This window comes from Nerophis ophidion, linkage group LG25 (genome assembly GCF_033978795.1).
Source record: "Nerophis ophidion isolate RoL-2023_Sa linkage group LG25, RoL_Noph_v1.0, whole genome shotgun sequence".
Taxonomy (NCBI): Eukaryota; Metazoa; Chordata; class Actinopteri; order Syngnathiformes; family Syngnathidae; genus Nerophis; species Nerophis ophidion.
In genome coordinates, this window is record NC_084635.1 from 23205615 (window position 1) to 23224301 (window position 18687).

The 18687-nt window shown below is 37.7% G+C and overlaps 1 protein-coding gene across 4 annotated transcripts in view; it reads right to left on the minus strand.

Annotated features, from left to right (window-relative positions):
• Window positions 1–2588: 2588 nt before the first annotated feature.
• The window catches only part of samd4a (sterile alpha motif domain containing 4A), a 161204-nt gene continuing 145105 nt past the window's right edge, over window positions 2589–18687 (minus strand). For all 4 annotated transcript variants that reach the window (XM_061887307.1, XM_061887306.1, XM_061887305.1 and 1 more), the window contains one exon: window positions 2589–13156. In XM_061887307.1, the coding sequence (XP_061743291.1) occupies window positions 13128–13156 (29 nt within the window). In that variant the 3' untranslated portion in view covers window positions 2589–13127. The remainder of the gene's footprint in view (window positions 13157–18687) is intronic.

An 18687-nucleotide genomic window follows, 5' to 3' on the forward strand; every position in this document is an offset into this window, starting at 1 on the left:
TGACGAGGTTGGTTCTAGGTTGGATTTGAACCAGTCACCCTCGGGTTGCGCACGGCCACTCTCCCACTGCGCCACGCCGTCCCCAGTATATATATATATATATATATATTATTAATTAAAATGTATGTATATATTTAAATAACACGACTCAGTGATTGTTTAAAATGTTTTTTTTTGAGTGGATTAATATTGGTTTCTGGATTACTGGACCTTGTAGATGAAAAGTGGTAGGAACGGTCGTGAGGTAAGTGGCGTTCACTTCAAATTTACACTAACTCTTGTTAGCGTGCGTGCCTTTTGGGGATTAGGAGGAATATTAGTGTGTTACAAACTTGTGTGGTGTTGCTTCATTATTTGTAATTATTCCAAGCTGATTTTTTATTCATGGCAGTGGCACCTGAAGTGTATATGACAGTGTGTAACAATAATGACGGTCTTCTTGGAACAGCCCAATTAGGAACCGGTACCAAGAAGTACCTGTACACAGTATACATCCCTAAACTGACATGATTAAGACTCATAGCAAAAATTTTAATATAAAATATATTTCTTGATGAATTTGTTTCCTCATGATCTTTCCGAGTTTCCTCAAGCGTCTAGAATTCCAGCAATATAACACCAGTAGAAGAGGACGCAAAAAAGAATATTAGTGGCTTACCTTTCTTTTTCTCTTGAAAAGAAAACTTGTACAACATGTAATATGCAAAATGACAGTCTGTCTTACAATCCTGTGAGAAAATAGCTGGATGAAGACACAACCCAAGCACTTACTTAATATGAGAGTATCCAGTCCAGTATTCTCTCGTTGATATCAGCAGGCTGATGAAGGCCATGTCAAAATGTGGCTGGAACTCAAATGTTTGCCATCAAAAAAGGAGCCTAAAATACTTCTGTGTCTATTTTAGACGGCATTTGTATCTGTTGACATCGTTGAGAGATCTAGGGCTATGAAATACACATTTTAGAGTATGAGAGAGGCCCTTTAAAAGGTGCTGTTTGTAACTTGCTCAAAGTTACATTTTTCAAACCCAAAAATATAAAACCAGCGGCTAGTTTATGTTACCATAATTGGTTTAACAATATATATATATATATATATATATATATATATATATATATATATATATATATACATATAAAATATAGGTCTATATTTTGTCACAATTAAAAGTTTAACTTTCTAAAACACTTCTGCACAGACCAAATAAAAGGCCTACCGAAAGGTCCATTCTGTGTCATACTTTATCATTTCACGATATTGCCATATTTTTGCTGAAAGGATTTAGTAGAGAACATCAACGATAAAGTTTGCAACTTTTGGTGCTGATAAAAAAGCCTTGCCTTTACTGGAAGTAGCAGACAATATGTGCGACGTCATGGGTTGTGGAGCTCCTCACATCTGAACATTGTTTACAATCATGGCCACCAGCAGGGACCGAGAAAGCGACGATTTCCCCATTAATTTGAGCGAGGATGAAAGATTTGTCGATGAGGAAAGTGAGAGTGAAGGACTAGGGAAAAAAAAAAAAGACTATACAGTGGGAGCGATTCAGATGTTATTAGACAAATTTACTAGGATAATTTTGGAAAATCCCTTATCTGCTTATTGTGTTACTAGTGTTTTAGTGAGATTATATGGTCGTACCTGTACAACCTGAAGGTCGGCCCCGCACCTTTCTTCAGCACCAGTCGACGGGTGGTGGCGATGCCCATCTCTGCCCTTCGCAAAGGACCTTCTTCGAAACACGATCTTTTGAAATGATCGCTGCATAATACAATGTACTTTGTGTGTGTGATCCAATCCAACCGTGTTTGCTTGACCGCTCTGTTCCATAGTAAAGCTTCACTTTCATCTTTCGGGAATGTAAACAATGAAACACCGGCTGTGTTTGTGTTGCTAAAGGCGCCCGCAATACACCGCTTCCCACCTACAGGTTTCTTCTTTGACGTCTTCATTATTCATTGAACAAATTGCAAAAGATTCAGCAACACGGATGTCCAGAATACTGTGGAATTATGCGATGACAATAAACGACTTATAGCTGGGAACGGTGCTGGAACAAAATGTCCTCTACAATGCACGCGTTTCAGCAGGATACATCGGCACGAAATTTAAAATTGCAATTTAGTAAACTAACCCGGCCGTATCGGCATGTGTTGCAATGTTAATATTTCATCATTAATATATAAACGATCAGACTGTGTGGTCGGTAGTAGTGGGTTTCAGTAGGCCTTTAAATATTAGGGGTCGCTTATCTTATATTTTTTGTGTCCGTACATTACTGTGCTGCATGCTCGCCCACAGGAGAGATCTTCACGTATGAGAGGATTAAAACCTGGATGCAATGGATGCCATGCAAAGTTCATACAGGTGAGCAAGACCACAAATCACTTCCAACATTGCCCTTGCAATGTTGCATTGTTTTTTTTCTTTTCTTAGATTAGATTAGATTGGGACTAGGAAGAGGCGGTGTCACAATGATGCAACACGGGCCCCCTCTAAGCATCTAACTAATCGTCACATACAGCAACTTTGACAACCTAATACATTTAACGTACGCACATACAAAAAAAGCATTTCTCCAATGTCCAGTATAAAAATAACTTTATTGTTTTTAAAAAGCTACACTTTGAGATCTGTTTTCAAAAGGTGTGTGTCGTCAAAACAACCCACAGGATGTCACTAAAATGTGTGGACACAAAGAAAATGTGGAGCTATTGCATCAATTTCTTGTGAATCTTTGAAAAACACATAACACTTTAAATCACAAATATTAGAAATCTTATAAAAAATGGTTCCAATTCTTTGTTTTGTTGTTTAAAATATGCATACTTGCCAATAGAACAACATTCGGAAATAAATTCCAGTATTTCTCGTATGTTAATTTATTTGTAGCAACGTAGCGTAAATAGATTAGGCACCACCTATGAGCATTTTATAATGGGACTCTGTGAATGCAGCTTGTCGTTACTGCCCCTTCACGGTAAGTAGATGGCATCATAACTGCTTCTTAACACACTCTCACACGCACTTGGTCTGCCAGAGAATAAGAAGACATAGCCGAAGGGACATATTTTGCGAGTATTTAGACGCCACAGCGATTATATTTTTAAGAGCTAAAATGCTTACAAAGTACCTTATTTTTTGGATTATAAATCGTTCCGGAGTATATGTCGCACCGGCCAAAAATGCATAATAAAGAAGGAAAAAAACATATATACGTCGCACTGGAGTATAAATCGCATTTTTGGGGGAAATTTATTTGATAAATTCCAACACCAAGAATAGATATTTGAAAGGAAATTTAAAATAAATAAAGAATAGTGAACAACAGGCTGAATAAGTGTACGTTATATGAGGCATAAATAACCAACTGAGAAGATGCCTGGTATGTTAACGTAACATATTATGTTAAGAGTCATTCAAATAACTATAACATATAGAACATGCTATATGTTTACCAAACAATCTCTCACTCCTAATCGCTAAATCCCATGAAATCTTCTTCCTCTATGTCGCTTCTAAACAACTCTGCCAACTCCAAAGAGATGCGCCGCTTCCTCTTGTCGTTTTCTGCTGCATATTTCACTACGTCCAGCTTGTGATCTGCAGTACATGATTTCCTTTTCGGTGCCATTTTTGTTCAGCCCTTCTCAGTTTTTATAAGTTACCGCCAACGTTGATGTGATCCATTTGAATAGCTCTGGCAGTAGCATATAGCAGTTAGCATCCCATGACCCACAACGCACTTCTGCCAATTCTTATTCTTGTGACGATTGCTGACATTTTCTTCGTCTCTTCCGCGAATGAGATAAATAATAAATAATATTTGATATTTTACGGTAATGTGTTAATAATTTCACACATTAGTCGCTCCGAAGTATATGTCGCGCCCACGGCCAAACTATGAAAAAAACTGCGACTCATAATCCGAAAAATAAGTGCACACAAAAAGGATTGCAATTTTTCGGCATCTGCACGTCCAATGAAGTATTGAAGTTTAATGTCATACTGTACAGCCGCTCACTGCTGAGAGTGTTACACAATCTCACACACAAACTGCAGGATTTACAACTTTTTTTTTTATAGATAACAGAGCATGCCAAGTCACAGCATTCTGGTACGTCTCAACAAATGACAGCAAGAAAATAAAAAACATTAGCATGTATTCATACTGTACACATTCATAGAGCAGGAGGGCCACAAAGTGACGACGGTGGAACAGCTGCGTTCATACGGCGAGGCTCAGTGCTTTGATCACTTGCACTTGGCCAATCAAAATTCAGCCTCTTCCTACGTTGCGCTATTTTGTTACAATAACATGTTCACTGTCAACTTGTTGTTTAAAGAACAAAAAATGCGAGCTGCCGTGTGAACGAGCCCCGGCACTGCCGTCACTGGTTTCCACCTGTAAGATTTCTGTCTTAAAAGTCAATTTAAAACAAAAACATTTACATAAAGGGTAAATGTCTTGAGTAGAAAAAAAAGGCACTGCCATTTGTTATTCTAAATATGACTTTTTCAGCCTTCTGCACACAGCTTTGAAATATAAATTACTTTTTTCCCCCATTTTCCCCAATTTTCTGCACTTTTGTGTAGGTATTTTCCTTTATATTAAACAACAATATTTTTTATTTTACTCCTATACGCAAGCCTGCAGTCAATACAGGACATCGGCTCTTTGAATAAAACAAAACTGCATGAAGTAAAAGAACACAGTAAAGCTATAAATGTGTTACTGAATTAAATGGAAAAAACAGAATCTAAGACAGATCTAACAATACAAAACAGCAAATACAGTGAGGAAGATGATTATTTGATCCACTACTAGGGTTTTGTTTTCGTTTACTATTCTGTACTACATGGGCATGTCCTTGTTTGAGGGGGTCAGAATTCTTACTGGCAAAATACAAATTAATTTACTGTAAATTCTGGACTATAAGATTTTATTGCTACGCGTTGAACCCTACAGCTTATAAAATGGTTTGGCTAATTTATGGCTTTTTCTTCGCTCACGGCTCATGTTTTGAATTCAACAGACACTGAAAAGCTGAGTTATTGTTTGTGCTATCTTTTGGACGAGTTTGCTCACCGCAGGTGCTGCGGATTGAATGTCTACAATATTATTTTCTGTTTAGATCAGGGGTAGGGAACCAATGGCTCTAGAGTCAGATGTGGCTCTTTTGATGACTGCATCTGGGTCTCAGATAAATCTTAGCTGACATTGCTTAACACGATAAGTTAATAATTCCGCTGGTAATCACAGTGTTAAAAATAACATTCAAATTATAAAACATTCTCATGCATTTTAATCCAACCATTTGATTTCTATCGCACCTGTTCAAGATGTCGCATCAATGGTAAGAGGTATTATATTTATTATTGGTTAACTTTAGAATAACAATGTTATTAAAAAGAATAAGAGACTTATTATACTCTAAAAATGTTGGTCTGACTTAAAAATGCACATATTTAGTTGTAATCAGTGTTAAAAAATATTATATGGCTCTCACGGAAATACATTTTGAAATATTTGGCTTTCATGGCTCTCTCAGCCAAAAAGGTTCCCGACCGACCCCTGGTTTAGATGCTTTCAACTGGAAGTACAAGTGCCGTTCCATCTTCTAGTCGTCCAATAGCGTTTCTACTTGTAGTGATTAGTCATTCATCACTCCAAGCAACGTTTGTAAGTTTTACCATACAACTAAAACTATTCATACTTACTAAACCGTGCCATGTGTGATGTATGTTGGAGTGTTTTCATGTATGTTTGTACGTGCTATCGTAATGTAATCAAGCCAGCCACGATAGTTTTAGCTATTATGCTAACATGTTTACTAGTGTCTTTGTTAGTCTGTTAAGCTGTTTGGAGATGGATAGCTTCTGCAGCTAGTGGTTCCATGACAATGACTTCTGTTTTGTTTAAATAGCCAATTGGAAACAAAGTATGTAACTAAACATTTACAAAATTCTTCCTGTGTAAATAACTCATTTCACAACATATATATCTGCAGCTTATAGTCTGGTGAGGCTAATATATATGGAAAAATATTTTATTTTCCTAAAATTTTGTGGGTGCGGCTTATATATATATAAATATATCTCGGTGCGCTATAGTCCGGAAAATACGGTACAACCTTTATTACGTGATAGATTGTTACAGTACAATAAACCTACCATAAAAGTGGATCAAATTCTTACTTGCCCTACTGTATATGTCTGGAGTTTAAAACCTACACATATACTGTTGGAACAAAATGTTGCATAAAAACAAAGCAAATCTGGCGAGACTACTGCAGATAAAAAAAAAAAGGTACGGTTTTAAGTTTAGTAATGGTCTTAAAAGCGGAAGTTGATATCACTAAGCAGAATAAACGTCTATCTCGGCAGCGTTGACTTCAATAAAGAAGAAAACTGTACTTAACACCGCAGTCTCTCTTATGCATAAGACACCTGGTCGTTTGGTACACACCTATTTGTCTAGGCAGCTGAGCACAATGTCTGACTCAACAACAATGGTGCTTTTCTACTGGCAAACAAACACACAAGCTAACCTTATCCCCAATGCCACCAACTTTGTTTTTAACAGACCGTAATCATTTCAGTTAAGAGGAAAGAGTACAAGCACAACCAGTGATGGGTGAAACCATACGGAAGCATGGATGCCTTGTGTAACACAAGGAGTGATACTGTGTCCCTCCATGCCCCCGCGTTTGTGTCACTTTAAAAAAAAAAACGGGGCCAATACAGCTGGTGTGTCGTTTGACTGTGAAGCGCCAACATGTTTGAGGAAATGCTTCTTTCAGCAGCTTTTACCAAAGCAAGTCAGAAGAGTGGTGTGTCGCGTTTGACGTCGGTTTTCGTCGCCATCATTAAATCTAAATCAGACCTGGGCAATATAAGACCCGGGGGCCACATGCGGCCTGTTAAGCTTTTCAATCTGGCCCGCCGGACAGTCCCAAATAGTTTTTTTAAGATCTTTAAGATGTAAAGTGTAGCTGCCATTATGATGTGCACTCATGTTTTATAATGATCGTAAGTCTTCAACTATACCAAGTATTTCAATGGTTGGAATATGCGCTTTTGCTTGATATACAAGTTACTATGGTAATCTATTGAGTTACTATGGTAATCTAATTAGTTACTTTGGTAATGTAAGTCACAGCAGCTCAGACGAGGCACCAAGCAGTGTGGGTGGGGAGCGTTTCCATAGTGTGTTTCCTGAGCCTGAAATGCGGGTGACAGGGACAGATGCGGAGTGACAGGGACAGATGCAGAAGGAGATTTTTACAATATATTCACATATATCAGACTTTAGATTTTTTTTTTATTTTTTTTTTTACCATTTGCGTTCCTGTCTCGCTGTTTGATGCATTTTTGTTGTGTTTCGTTTAATTGTAAAATATGTGGAGAGGAGGTGTTACGTTCATATGTTGTGAATATTCAGCGTTTTATCATTCATAGTTAATATTGTAAATCCCACATTCTTTATTTTCATGTACATTCCGGGTGTCCCATTCAGTAAAAAAATGTAAAATTGCATTCCCTTTTTTAAGGCGGTCTGTCATAACGTTTTTAGCATTCGATCTGACATTATTGCGAGGTTGGCCTAGTGGTTAGAGTGTCCGCCCTGAGATCGGTGGGTTGTGAGTTCAAACCCCCGCTGAGTCATACCAGAGACTATAAAAAAATGGGACCCATTACCTCGATGCTTGGCTCTCAGCATAAAGGTTGGAATTGGGGGTTAAATCACCATAAATGATTCCCGGGCGTGCCACCGCTGCTGCCCACTTCTCAGGGTGTGGTCAAGGGGATGGGTCAAATTCACAGGACAAATTTCACCACCACACCTAGTTGTGTGTGTGTGACAATCATTGGTACTTTAACTTTAACTTGTATTAATGTTCCTAAAAATAGATAAACCGGCACCCAGAGACATTTTTGTCTCTAAATTTGGCACCCTGAGTCAAAATATTTGCCCAGGCCTGATCTAAATGGAACTAAGAAAAAGGAAACACATTCTAAAATGTGAGATAACTTTGATCCTGTAGTTAATAACTTATTTTTTTTTTTCAGTTTGCTATTGGCTCACCGGCCAGAGTTGCACGTTTTATATTTCGTTTTGTGCAGCTATTCATAAAAAAACCCTAAACATTTATATTTTCTAACTATTAATTGTATATGCAGGTATAATGTGGTGATGTTTCTTTTTTTAAATTTCAGCAGATAGTGGAGGACTATTATGACACACACCCATCAGTAATCATTGCCAAAATGATTACCATCCTATCAATATAAGCACAACCTGCTTCAAATTTGTACATTGTATGAGTAAAAACTTCTGCTGTCAATAGAGTGTGGTTTTGTAAAATGCACGACTCAGCACAGCAGCACACATGGACATCGGGAATTTACGTTGTTTCTTGTGTGATAATGAACGTTTGATAATGCCGTAACTTCAATTTCTCTCTCCTCCCACTGTCTGTCCCCTCTTAAACCATGTAATAAATCTAAAACGAAGTCAACACGATCACAACAGGAGTGTTACTTATGTACATTAAACACGACTAAGCTGCTAAACAGAACAGGAACAAAAATAAAAATCTGACATTTTATTGTCACTATTTTCAGATTCATCCCTACAGTTAAGAATGGTACTGTGAATACATGATATGGAACAGAATATTTTGCTGAAAAAGTAGGGGGGGGTAAAATGTTGCTTTATGGAAAGGATTTTGGAGTTTCTAAAGTGTTCTGTGAGAGTAGCCCCAACTGTCATAATTATTCCCGCCTTGACTCGTGTGACCGAACTTTTATATACTTATTGGATGTGTGCTTAGTGGACCGCTTCCTGCATATAGCTTCACATGAGAAATTATACTGAATGATTATAGAGCAAAAAAAACATCCATCGAAGTACAAATAAACGGCAAAAACAACGGTTAATATTTGAGATGTTTGTATGGTCACCAGCCATAACTTGTTAATACATATGGTACTTTAAATAATAACAATAATACACTTAAACCGAGTAAAAGCATGACCTCTGTGGCCTCATGAAGAATAACACAGAATAAATAAGAGTATATTCTATAAGAACTGAAACACATGGCAAGGGACATTGGGATCCTCATGCTGCTTCCTGCACGCACGCACGCACGCGCACACACACACACACACACACTGTAGCGCTAAGTAAGCCCGAACTAGGGTCATAGGTCACACTCATGTCATGGAGATGACGAACTGAAGAGTTCTTAATGCAACAAAAAGAAGAATATGTAATCTAAATGTGCAGCAAACACGACTCTTTAACAAAGTAGTGTGTGGACAAAAACATTGTACACAGGCTGTGTCTCAAAAGGAAAACAAATAACATCTCCAATACCATACGCTCCACTTTTTATAGGATTCATTCTGACTAAATTTGGCCTCAGATTTTCATAAACCATCATGCAGCCAAACATTGCTTTTAACAAAATAGTCTATTCCCTCGAGTATCATTCCGAACAATGTAGTGCCAAAAAAACGATGGTGCGCCTGCAAAATAAGACACCATGGGGTCGACAAAAGTTGCGAGTAAAAACAATTTGATAAGAAATGTATGAAAAAATATTGAATTAAAAAAATAATTTGTAGCGATGTACAAAGATACCTTTCTCTTTCCCGCCTCTTATGGCTGACTTCACAAACAAGTACTCAAACGTTAAAGTATTGTTAAATTTAATTGATCTATTTCATTCATCATTTATATTTTTTTGACATTGTTTGGGGCATTTGGGGACGGCGTGGCGCAGTGGAAAGGTGGCAACCCGAGGGTTCCTGGTTCAATCCCCACCTAGTACCAACCTCGTCACAACCGTTGTGTCCTGAGCAAGACACTTCACCCTTGCTCCTGATGGGTGCTGGTAAGCGCCTTGCATGGCAGCTCCCTCCATCAGTGTGTGAATGTGTGCGTGAATGGGTAAATGTGGAAGTAGTGTCAAAGCGCTTTGAGTACCTTGAAGGTAGAAAAGCGCTATACAAGTACAACCCATTTATTTTCTGCACGTAAAACTATGATTATTCTTTATCAAATGTGTTTGGCATTACCACTTTTTGGGTGCTTGTAAACAGATGAATTGGATTTGTATTATTTCTTCCAGAAATGGTTTCATTATTCATACGATTCAATTCTGCTAATGAAAACTGTCTGTACACTTCAATTAGTATACTGTGTACACTCTTAGCAAATCTGTGTAAAATTATTGGAAATGGCAATCATAATATTCACCCACTTCTTCTGTTCACTCTTCCTTTTATTTGGCTATGTTCACACTACAGGGTATGAGGCACAATTTTGGATTTCTTATTGAATCCGATCTTTTTATGTAGTCTTTCATATAGATAATATGCTGTGTGTAAATAGAAAGCTCCAATTCTGGTAGATCTCACTCTTGGTACATTTGTTGCAACTTCCCGGATTGTGTGCAATTTGAGTCAATATTTTCTGAACTAAATTATTTTGAGTAGGAGGTTAAGAAGGAAGTGAACAATTATTTTGTCTCCAGCAGTTTGTGGGTCATCAGAAGTGGTGAAACATTGAGGTGTGTTTTAAAACATCTTTCTTTTTGCCTGCTTTGTGCTCATTCATTTAGTCTTTCTTTTTACAATAGTCTTTTCTGGTGAAGAACTACGACATTTGTTGCTTTTTGATGATGTATGGGTCAGATGAATGCTACCCGATCATTCAGGCTGTAGTTGCACTGGACACATATATGATTTTTATCCAGCAGAATCCTAGTTTTTCACATGACATGAAAAAAAAATCAGGTACATGTCACATAAGGGACTAAGAGCTGCTCCTCAGTCGCCATTATTTCAAGTTAGTTACTTCCCTGCTGCTACGTATAGAGTGTGCTAAATACCATCATTGTGCACCAGGAAGTGACAAGATATTGCTGTCAAAAAGACAGTGTAGGTACGGAAGTGCGCCAATTGAGACACAGCTCTGTTTTCCATCACTGAAGCTGACAGTGTGGCCTCACATGGACTTACTGGCATGTCAGCATTTTCTGCATGTTTAGTCCCCTTAAGGGAAATCCCACAATGCACTTCTCACGGCACATCTTAAACGCACGTGCGTATTCGTCTTCAAGTCCATTCATGTAAGCAATTCATATTCAAATGTTAAAAAATATTTTGTAATATAAACCAATTACCTGGAAAGTTAGATATGTCAAGCCTTTATTTGTTATAATTTTGAGGATCCCAGTTGACGATTTATAAAAAACCCACATTTTCTGAGATTTTTTTAATTCAATGTTTTCATAAACTGTTAGTCATAATTATCAATATTATATCCAAAGGCTTGAAATATAGAGTTGCATGTTATAAGTCTTTCATATATTAGATTCACCTTTTAAATCTAATTGCTAGAATAAACTAACCTTTGCATGATATTCAAATTGTTTGACTTTCACCCATATTTCACAGCATATGAAAGATGACCACCCTAAAGAGCACTTCGGTTGTAGTTATTTAGCAGATCCAAACTAAGGAGGCTCCAACATCCAAAAACCGGTTTGGTCCTTAAACTGTATATTCAGCACAGTTGATGGACACCAAAAAGGAATGGAACATCTCTGCTGGAAGACTTGAATGAAAATCACCACTGGGTGTGTTTCTAATAACAGCTAATCAGCATATTAATAACTTTGTACTAAGTTACCGTGTCACATTATCATGTCAAGTGCAGGTTAGGAAGGAAGTACAATTGCAAATAAACTAAAGAAGCTAAATAATGGCAATGCTATCAAATCACACCATAGAAAACTAATAGTCTGCATTCCGGATACAATAAATGGGGGGATCAATTATTAATGACAAAGTCAAATAAAGTGTCAGCCTATGTTGAGAGGAGGTTAGGTACCAGCTTCATGCACACTGAACCACCAACAGTTTCTGTAGTGTGGTCAGGTGACTTGTGTGCCAGCATTAGTGCCAGTAGGGGGCAGTTTCTCCAGTCAAACAATCTCTGGGACGTAACCCTTCATGGACTGACTAGTTTAAAGGCTCTGTGTCAATTCAAGCATTTCCATACTTATATTTAGCATTGACTGCGTAAGAGTTGAGACACAGCCGGTCTCGGATTTCTGCTCGTTTTCCTGTAAGAAAGTTATGATTTGCAGCTTAAATCGCCCCTGTTTTACAAGCCCCCCCCCAAATTAATCCCAGTATGTGAACATGCATACAATAAATCCCATTGGTAATTCAGCTGTATGTACTCCCACTTATATACGTGCGAAAGACTAATGCTCTCAATTCAGAGTTCATACAATACACGCTCAAGATAAACTATACGTAACTTCCTCTTCCACTCACAGAACAAACTAACACGATTCCACGTGACGTCCTCTCCCTCCGTCATTTTAAGGACATCAAAAGGTCCCGCCTCTGATGTTTTTTCTCCTTCAAACATCCGCTTCCTGTTCCAGGATTCTTACTCTTGGTCCATTCCCTTCTACCTTCTTCTCCTTTTTCCCCCTTGCTTCTCACCATCCTCTTCTCCCTCTTCATTGGCGTGGATAAATATAATAAAGGATAATAAGCACGTCAGGTTGTAAACTAGCGCGATGGCTACTCCATGGGACGTAAAGCTGGTAGACGGCCAAGGCTTTACAGAATTGATCATTCCTACCTTTTGTTTCTGTACCCTTTTGAAAGTAGCATCATTGTGTAAACAAAGTAACCGAAACAAGAGCCTTTCCAAACCTAGTTAAATGTATGGGGACCAGAATGTTGGCAGGAACTGGGCCTGATCCACAGCCCAGCATCTCCACTGATCTGTCTGTTGTAGTGCTTCTGATCTCCTGAGAGGGCGCTGTTTACACACACACACGCGCCGCTCAGACCTGCTCTCTCTTTCTCTCTGTTGTTTGCCAGCTGCATTCGCAGGTGACAAGTTGTCGGTCACAGCAGTCGGTGTGTTTTCCAACCCCGTCAATGCAGCCGATGTGATGGCAAATGTTTCTTGGTTGAGCTCTACCTTTGGCTACAGGAAGAGGGCGCCGCAGGGCAGGTGACCTCGGAGTGACTTGTTGTGAGAGGGCCTTGTGAAGCTACGTACACGGTTGTGGCCGTCATTTCATATTGTTGAAGTTCGATCAGCACCATCTTAGGATGAAGAGCACACAAGAAGACAACTTAGTAACACGCTGAAACATGAGTACATCCATTTATTTACCAAACTTTCATTTACATGTGGTGGTCTGCCACAATTACTTCTCAACTGCCGGAGAAGGATTTCTGTCATTATTTTTTTTATTTAGGATTTGGAGCCTTCTGCTCCCACTGGCTCACAATCTCACTGTTATTATTTGTCCGATTGGCTTGTCGTTACAAATCCTTCCAACAGGTAGCAGCGTAACTCAACATAACTATAAGCTGGAGATGTGACATTCGTGAACGAGTCGACTCTTTTGAAAGGCTTTTTCAAGTGACCGGTGAGAACTGATTCGCAGTTGAGCGCTGTGGGTTTTTACATGCACATTGCCCACTTTGTATTGTATGTGTGCGCCACCTGACTGGAATGGAGACACAGCAAACGAAAAAAATTAGTCAAAAAACGCAGCAGCAATTAAGTTGTTTGAATCCAACTTTTCTGGTTTATTGTTCTGAGGTGGATTTGTAGAGTAGTTCCAATAAACATAAACCAGGTGGCAAGCGATAGAAAATGCATGGATGGAGGTGGAGTAGTACAATTCTTATTAATGTTCCAGTACATAATTACATTTTCTTGATTTATTAATTTTACGTATTGTCAAAATGCTTTTGCTTGGAATATTGTTAAAGTTTAGTTGTGTTACATGGAAACATATCTGTAGCATGCTAAGTATTTATTGGGCCTCAACTGGGGATGTTTAACAACTCACATCTGAATAGTGGTTCTTATTCATTATGATAATTCTTTGTTTCATAATTCTTGAGAATCTTTTTAAGTAAAGAAAACATGTATATACACACACACACACAATATATATATATATATATATATATATATATATATATATATATATATATATATGTATGTATGTATGTACAAACCCTGTTTCCATATGAGTTGGGAATTTGTGTTAGATGTAAATATAAACAGAATACAATGATTTGCAAATCATTTTCAACCCATATTCAGTTGAATATGCTACAAAGACAACATATTTGGTGTTCAAACTGATAAACATTTTTTGGGGGAAAAAATAATCATTAACTTTAGAATTTGATGCCAGCAACACGTGACAAAGAAGTTGGGAAAGGTGGCAATAAATACTGATAAAGTTGAGCAACGTGCATCACACACTTATTTGGAACATCCCACAGGTGTGCAGGCTAATTGGGAAAAAGGTGGGTGCCATGATTGGGTATAAAAACAACTTCCCAAAAAATGCTCAGTCTTTCACAAGAAAGGATGGGGCAATGTACACACCTTTGTCCACAACAGCGTGAGCAAATAGTCAAACAGTTTAAGAACAACGTTTCTCAAAGTGCAATTGCAAGAAATTTAGGGATTTCAACATCTACGGTCCATAATATCATCAAAAGGTTCAGAGAATCTGAAGAAATCACTCCACGTAGGCGGCATGGCCAGAAACCAACATTGAATGAACATGACTTTTGATCCCTAATACGGCACTGTATCAAAAACCGACATCAATCTCTAAAGGATATCACCACATGGGCTCAGGAACACTTCCAAAAACCACTGTCATTAAATACAGTACGTCGCTACATCTGTAAGTATAAGTTAAAGCTCTACTATGCAAAGCAAAAGCAATTTAACAACATCCACACAATCCGCCGGCTTCTCTGGGCCTGAGATCATCTAAGATGGACTGATGCAAAGTGTAAAAGTGTTCTGTGGTGCGACGAATCTACATTTCAAATTGTTTTTGGAAATATTCGACATCGTGTCATCTGGACCAAACGGGAAGCGAACCATCCAGACTGTTATTGACGCAAAGTTCAAAAGCCAGCATCTGTGATGGCATGGGGGTGCATTAGTGCCCAAAGCACGGGTAACTTACACATCTGTGAAAGCACCATTAATGCTGAAAGGTACATACAGGTTTTGGAACAACATATTTTAATAACTTTTTCATGGACGCCCCTGCTTATTTCAGCAAGACAATGCCCAGCCACATTCAGCACTTGTTACAACAGCGTGGCTTCGTAAAAAAAGAAAGCGGGTACTTTCCTGGCCCACCTGCAGTCCAGACCTGTCTCCCATCGAAAATGTGTGGCGCATTTTGAAGCGTAAAATACGACAGCAGAGACCCCGGACTGTTGAACGACTGAAGCTCTACATAAAACAAGAATGGGAAAGAATTCCACTTTCAAAGCTTCAACAATTAGTTTCCTCAGTTCCTAAACGTTTATGTAGTGTTGTTAAAAGAAAAGGTGATGTAACACAGTGGTGAACATGCCCTTTCCCAACTACTTTGGCACGTGTTGCAGCCATTAAATTCTAAGTTAATAATTTGCACAAAAAAAAAAAGTTTATGAGTTTGAACATTAAATATCTTGTCTTTGTAGTGCATTCAACTGAATATGGGTTGAAAATGATTTGCAAACCATTGTATTCCGTTTATATTTACATCCAACACAATTTCCTAACTCATATGGAAACTGGGTTCGTGTATAAATACACCTGTATATATACATACATATATATGTATATATAAGTATTTATATACATATATACACAAGTATATATATATGTGTGTGTGTGTGTATATATACGTGTATACATATATATATATATATATATATATATATATAACTATATATATATACACACACACACACACATAAATACATACATATATACACATACCTGTATATACTTATGTACAAATACATACACACACACATACATATATACACACAAAAAAAACATACTATATACTATATGTATACATATACACATATACATATAGTACATATACACACACAAACATACTATCAAAACACAATACACTTCCTGGAAATGAGCAAAACTACAACAAACAAGTGTACATGCTTTTGGGTTCCACTGTAGTGTATTTTTTAGGTATATTTATCCACATATCAATGCCAAAGTAAAATCCCATCATTTCTGATTCTATTAATTTTTTTTGCTTGTTTCTCCAAATGGGTAAAAATAGACTTGGGTACATTTTACCATTTTTATTTTTATTTTTTAGGATTCTTATCCTACTTATGGAGTCACAGGTAGCTGAAGCCTATCCCAGCTACCCGGAAAACCAAAATGAAGATCACAGAGTACATCGAAAGACCAAAAAAACTACAAACTACATTGTATGTAGTTTCAATCTGGTTGTAATCATTCTTGCAAATTTTCGGGATGCTGAGAAGTTTGATGCACACTGATTTGAGTTGAGCAGGACTTTCACCGTTCCATGTACTGTTTGAAAATGAAGCCTGAAAGTTCGAGGCCATGACCTTCACCGTCATGTTAGGGAACAACGCATCTGTCAAAATACAGATAGCTCTTTTCATGGTAAAACAATCTGACAGCTGTTGCCTGTGGTGGGGCTGGATAGGAAAATGTTAGCAAGCTATGCACTTTACTCCATAATAATGAAGCCTGAATAAATATTGTAAATGCAGTCGGGATTTACCATTTTTTGTCTTCAAGCCAATATTAATAACTGATATAGTTTCCTGCTTCTCAAGACCAATACAGATAACCTATTTATAGCTATTCATTTTTTAAAGTAAATGTAAGTGTAGTTTGTGCACACCTGAGGATAAGAAAGCTCCAAAAAGGTTTATGCATTTAACAATCTACCTACAGATGTGTCCTGACAAAAGCCAGTATCTTTAACAATGGTAAAGGGCTGGTCCCCGTTCCTGATGACTTTGCAAATTGCTTTAGCTCTGCAGTGGTCTTTGGCAAACTTTTTCACTTTTCAAACACTGTGACGAAGTAAGGAAGAAATAGGAATTAGCCTTTTTTTGCGGCGAGCTTTAGGTCACCTTCAGCAGTGCAGATGTCTTCATAGCATCGTAAAAAAAACAAAAAACAGTCATAGTGATGCTAGTGTTTCAAGTGGCTGATCAGGTTTGATGTGTTGAAGTGTAATATTTTTTTCCCTGCCTTGAGGAATGTTTGCAGAAAACTTGGTGCAATTAAAATGCGGAAAGTCTTCCTCTGAAACCGTTAAGAATTCCCACATGATCGACGGCATGTTTGTTTTCAGTAAGCTCAGGCTCACTGTTAGATTTACTATGGATTGGACTGTCACACTATTATATTAGATCCACTATGGACTGGACTCTCACAATGTTATGCTAGATCCACTCGACGTCCATTGCACCGGTCGCTTGCGGTCCCCTCCTAGGTTTCTCATTGTTTCATTGGGTTGAGTTTTTCCTTTCCCTGGTGTGGGATCCGAGCCCAAGATGTCGTTGTAGCTTGTGCAGCCCTTTGAGACACTCGTGATGCAGGGCTATATATTTAAACATTGATTGATTAAAATTTTAGAAGAAAAAAATATGTTTCCATAAATTGATCACAGATTGCCGATACGTTGTGAAATGAGTTATTTACACAGAAAGATTATGTAGATCTCTATTTATATACCTTAACTGTTTCCAAACAGTGCCTGTATCACAACATTACTGCTGATCAAAAACAATTAATAAATACAAGTTATAGTCATTGACCCACTAGCCTTGGAAGCTAGCTCTCAAATCAGCTAATCAGACTCAATAGCACCACAGTGACGTTTTGGTGAATTTATGAAACGAAAACTATACAAAAAGAATGCCATTTTAAGTTAATAATACTAACACAGACACTCATAAACAAGTTAGCATATTAGCTAATGCTAACAATGCGATCTTGATTACATTACGATAGCACGTATAAACATGGATAAAAACACTCCTACAGACATCCCACATGGCACGGTTTAGTCAGTAAAAATCATTTTTGTTATATTGTAAAACTTACAAAAATTGCTTGTAGTGTTGAATCAAGAATCTATACGACTAGAAACGACTAAATACAGAACAACATTTGTACTTCTGGTTGAAAGCGCTAAACAGAAGGAAATGCTACAGACGTTCATAATGCAGTCCCTGCAGGAAGCAAACTTTTCCAAAAGCCACAGCACAAACTACACACCACCTCAGTGTGCAAATTAATTGTGTTTGCAAAGAAAAATCCATGATTTAGCCACACCGTTTCATAAGCCGCAGGGTTCAATATAAAGGAAAAAATAGCAGTTAGTAATTTACGGTACTCAGCTTACTACAATTCCCATTGTTTCATTAATGAAGTTGTGGCGATTGCCAGAGAATAAGATGATGCAGCAAGAGGGATCGCAATGACAACTCAGCGACCTTGCTGCAATATTAGTCAATATTTTGAACCTTTTATATCACTGGTGTCAAACTCATGGTCTGTGGGCGACATCTGGCCCGCAAAAGCCTGAAAATAATGTGTCCATAAAGTACATTATCTTTTTTTGTTCTTTCCATTTTTTACTGTAAAAACTGTATTGGATGCAATTGCATATATTCTAAACTTGAATGTTATCTTACGTAACAAACTATTCCAAACATTTTATTGTTATCGAAATTCCCTGAATGTATTTGAACTTTACTTCTAATTTAAGTGCAATGTTTGAGTAAAAATCTAA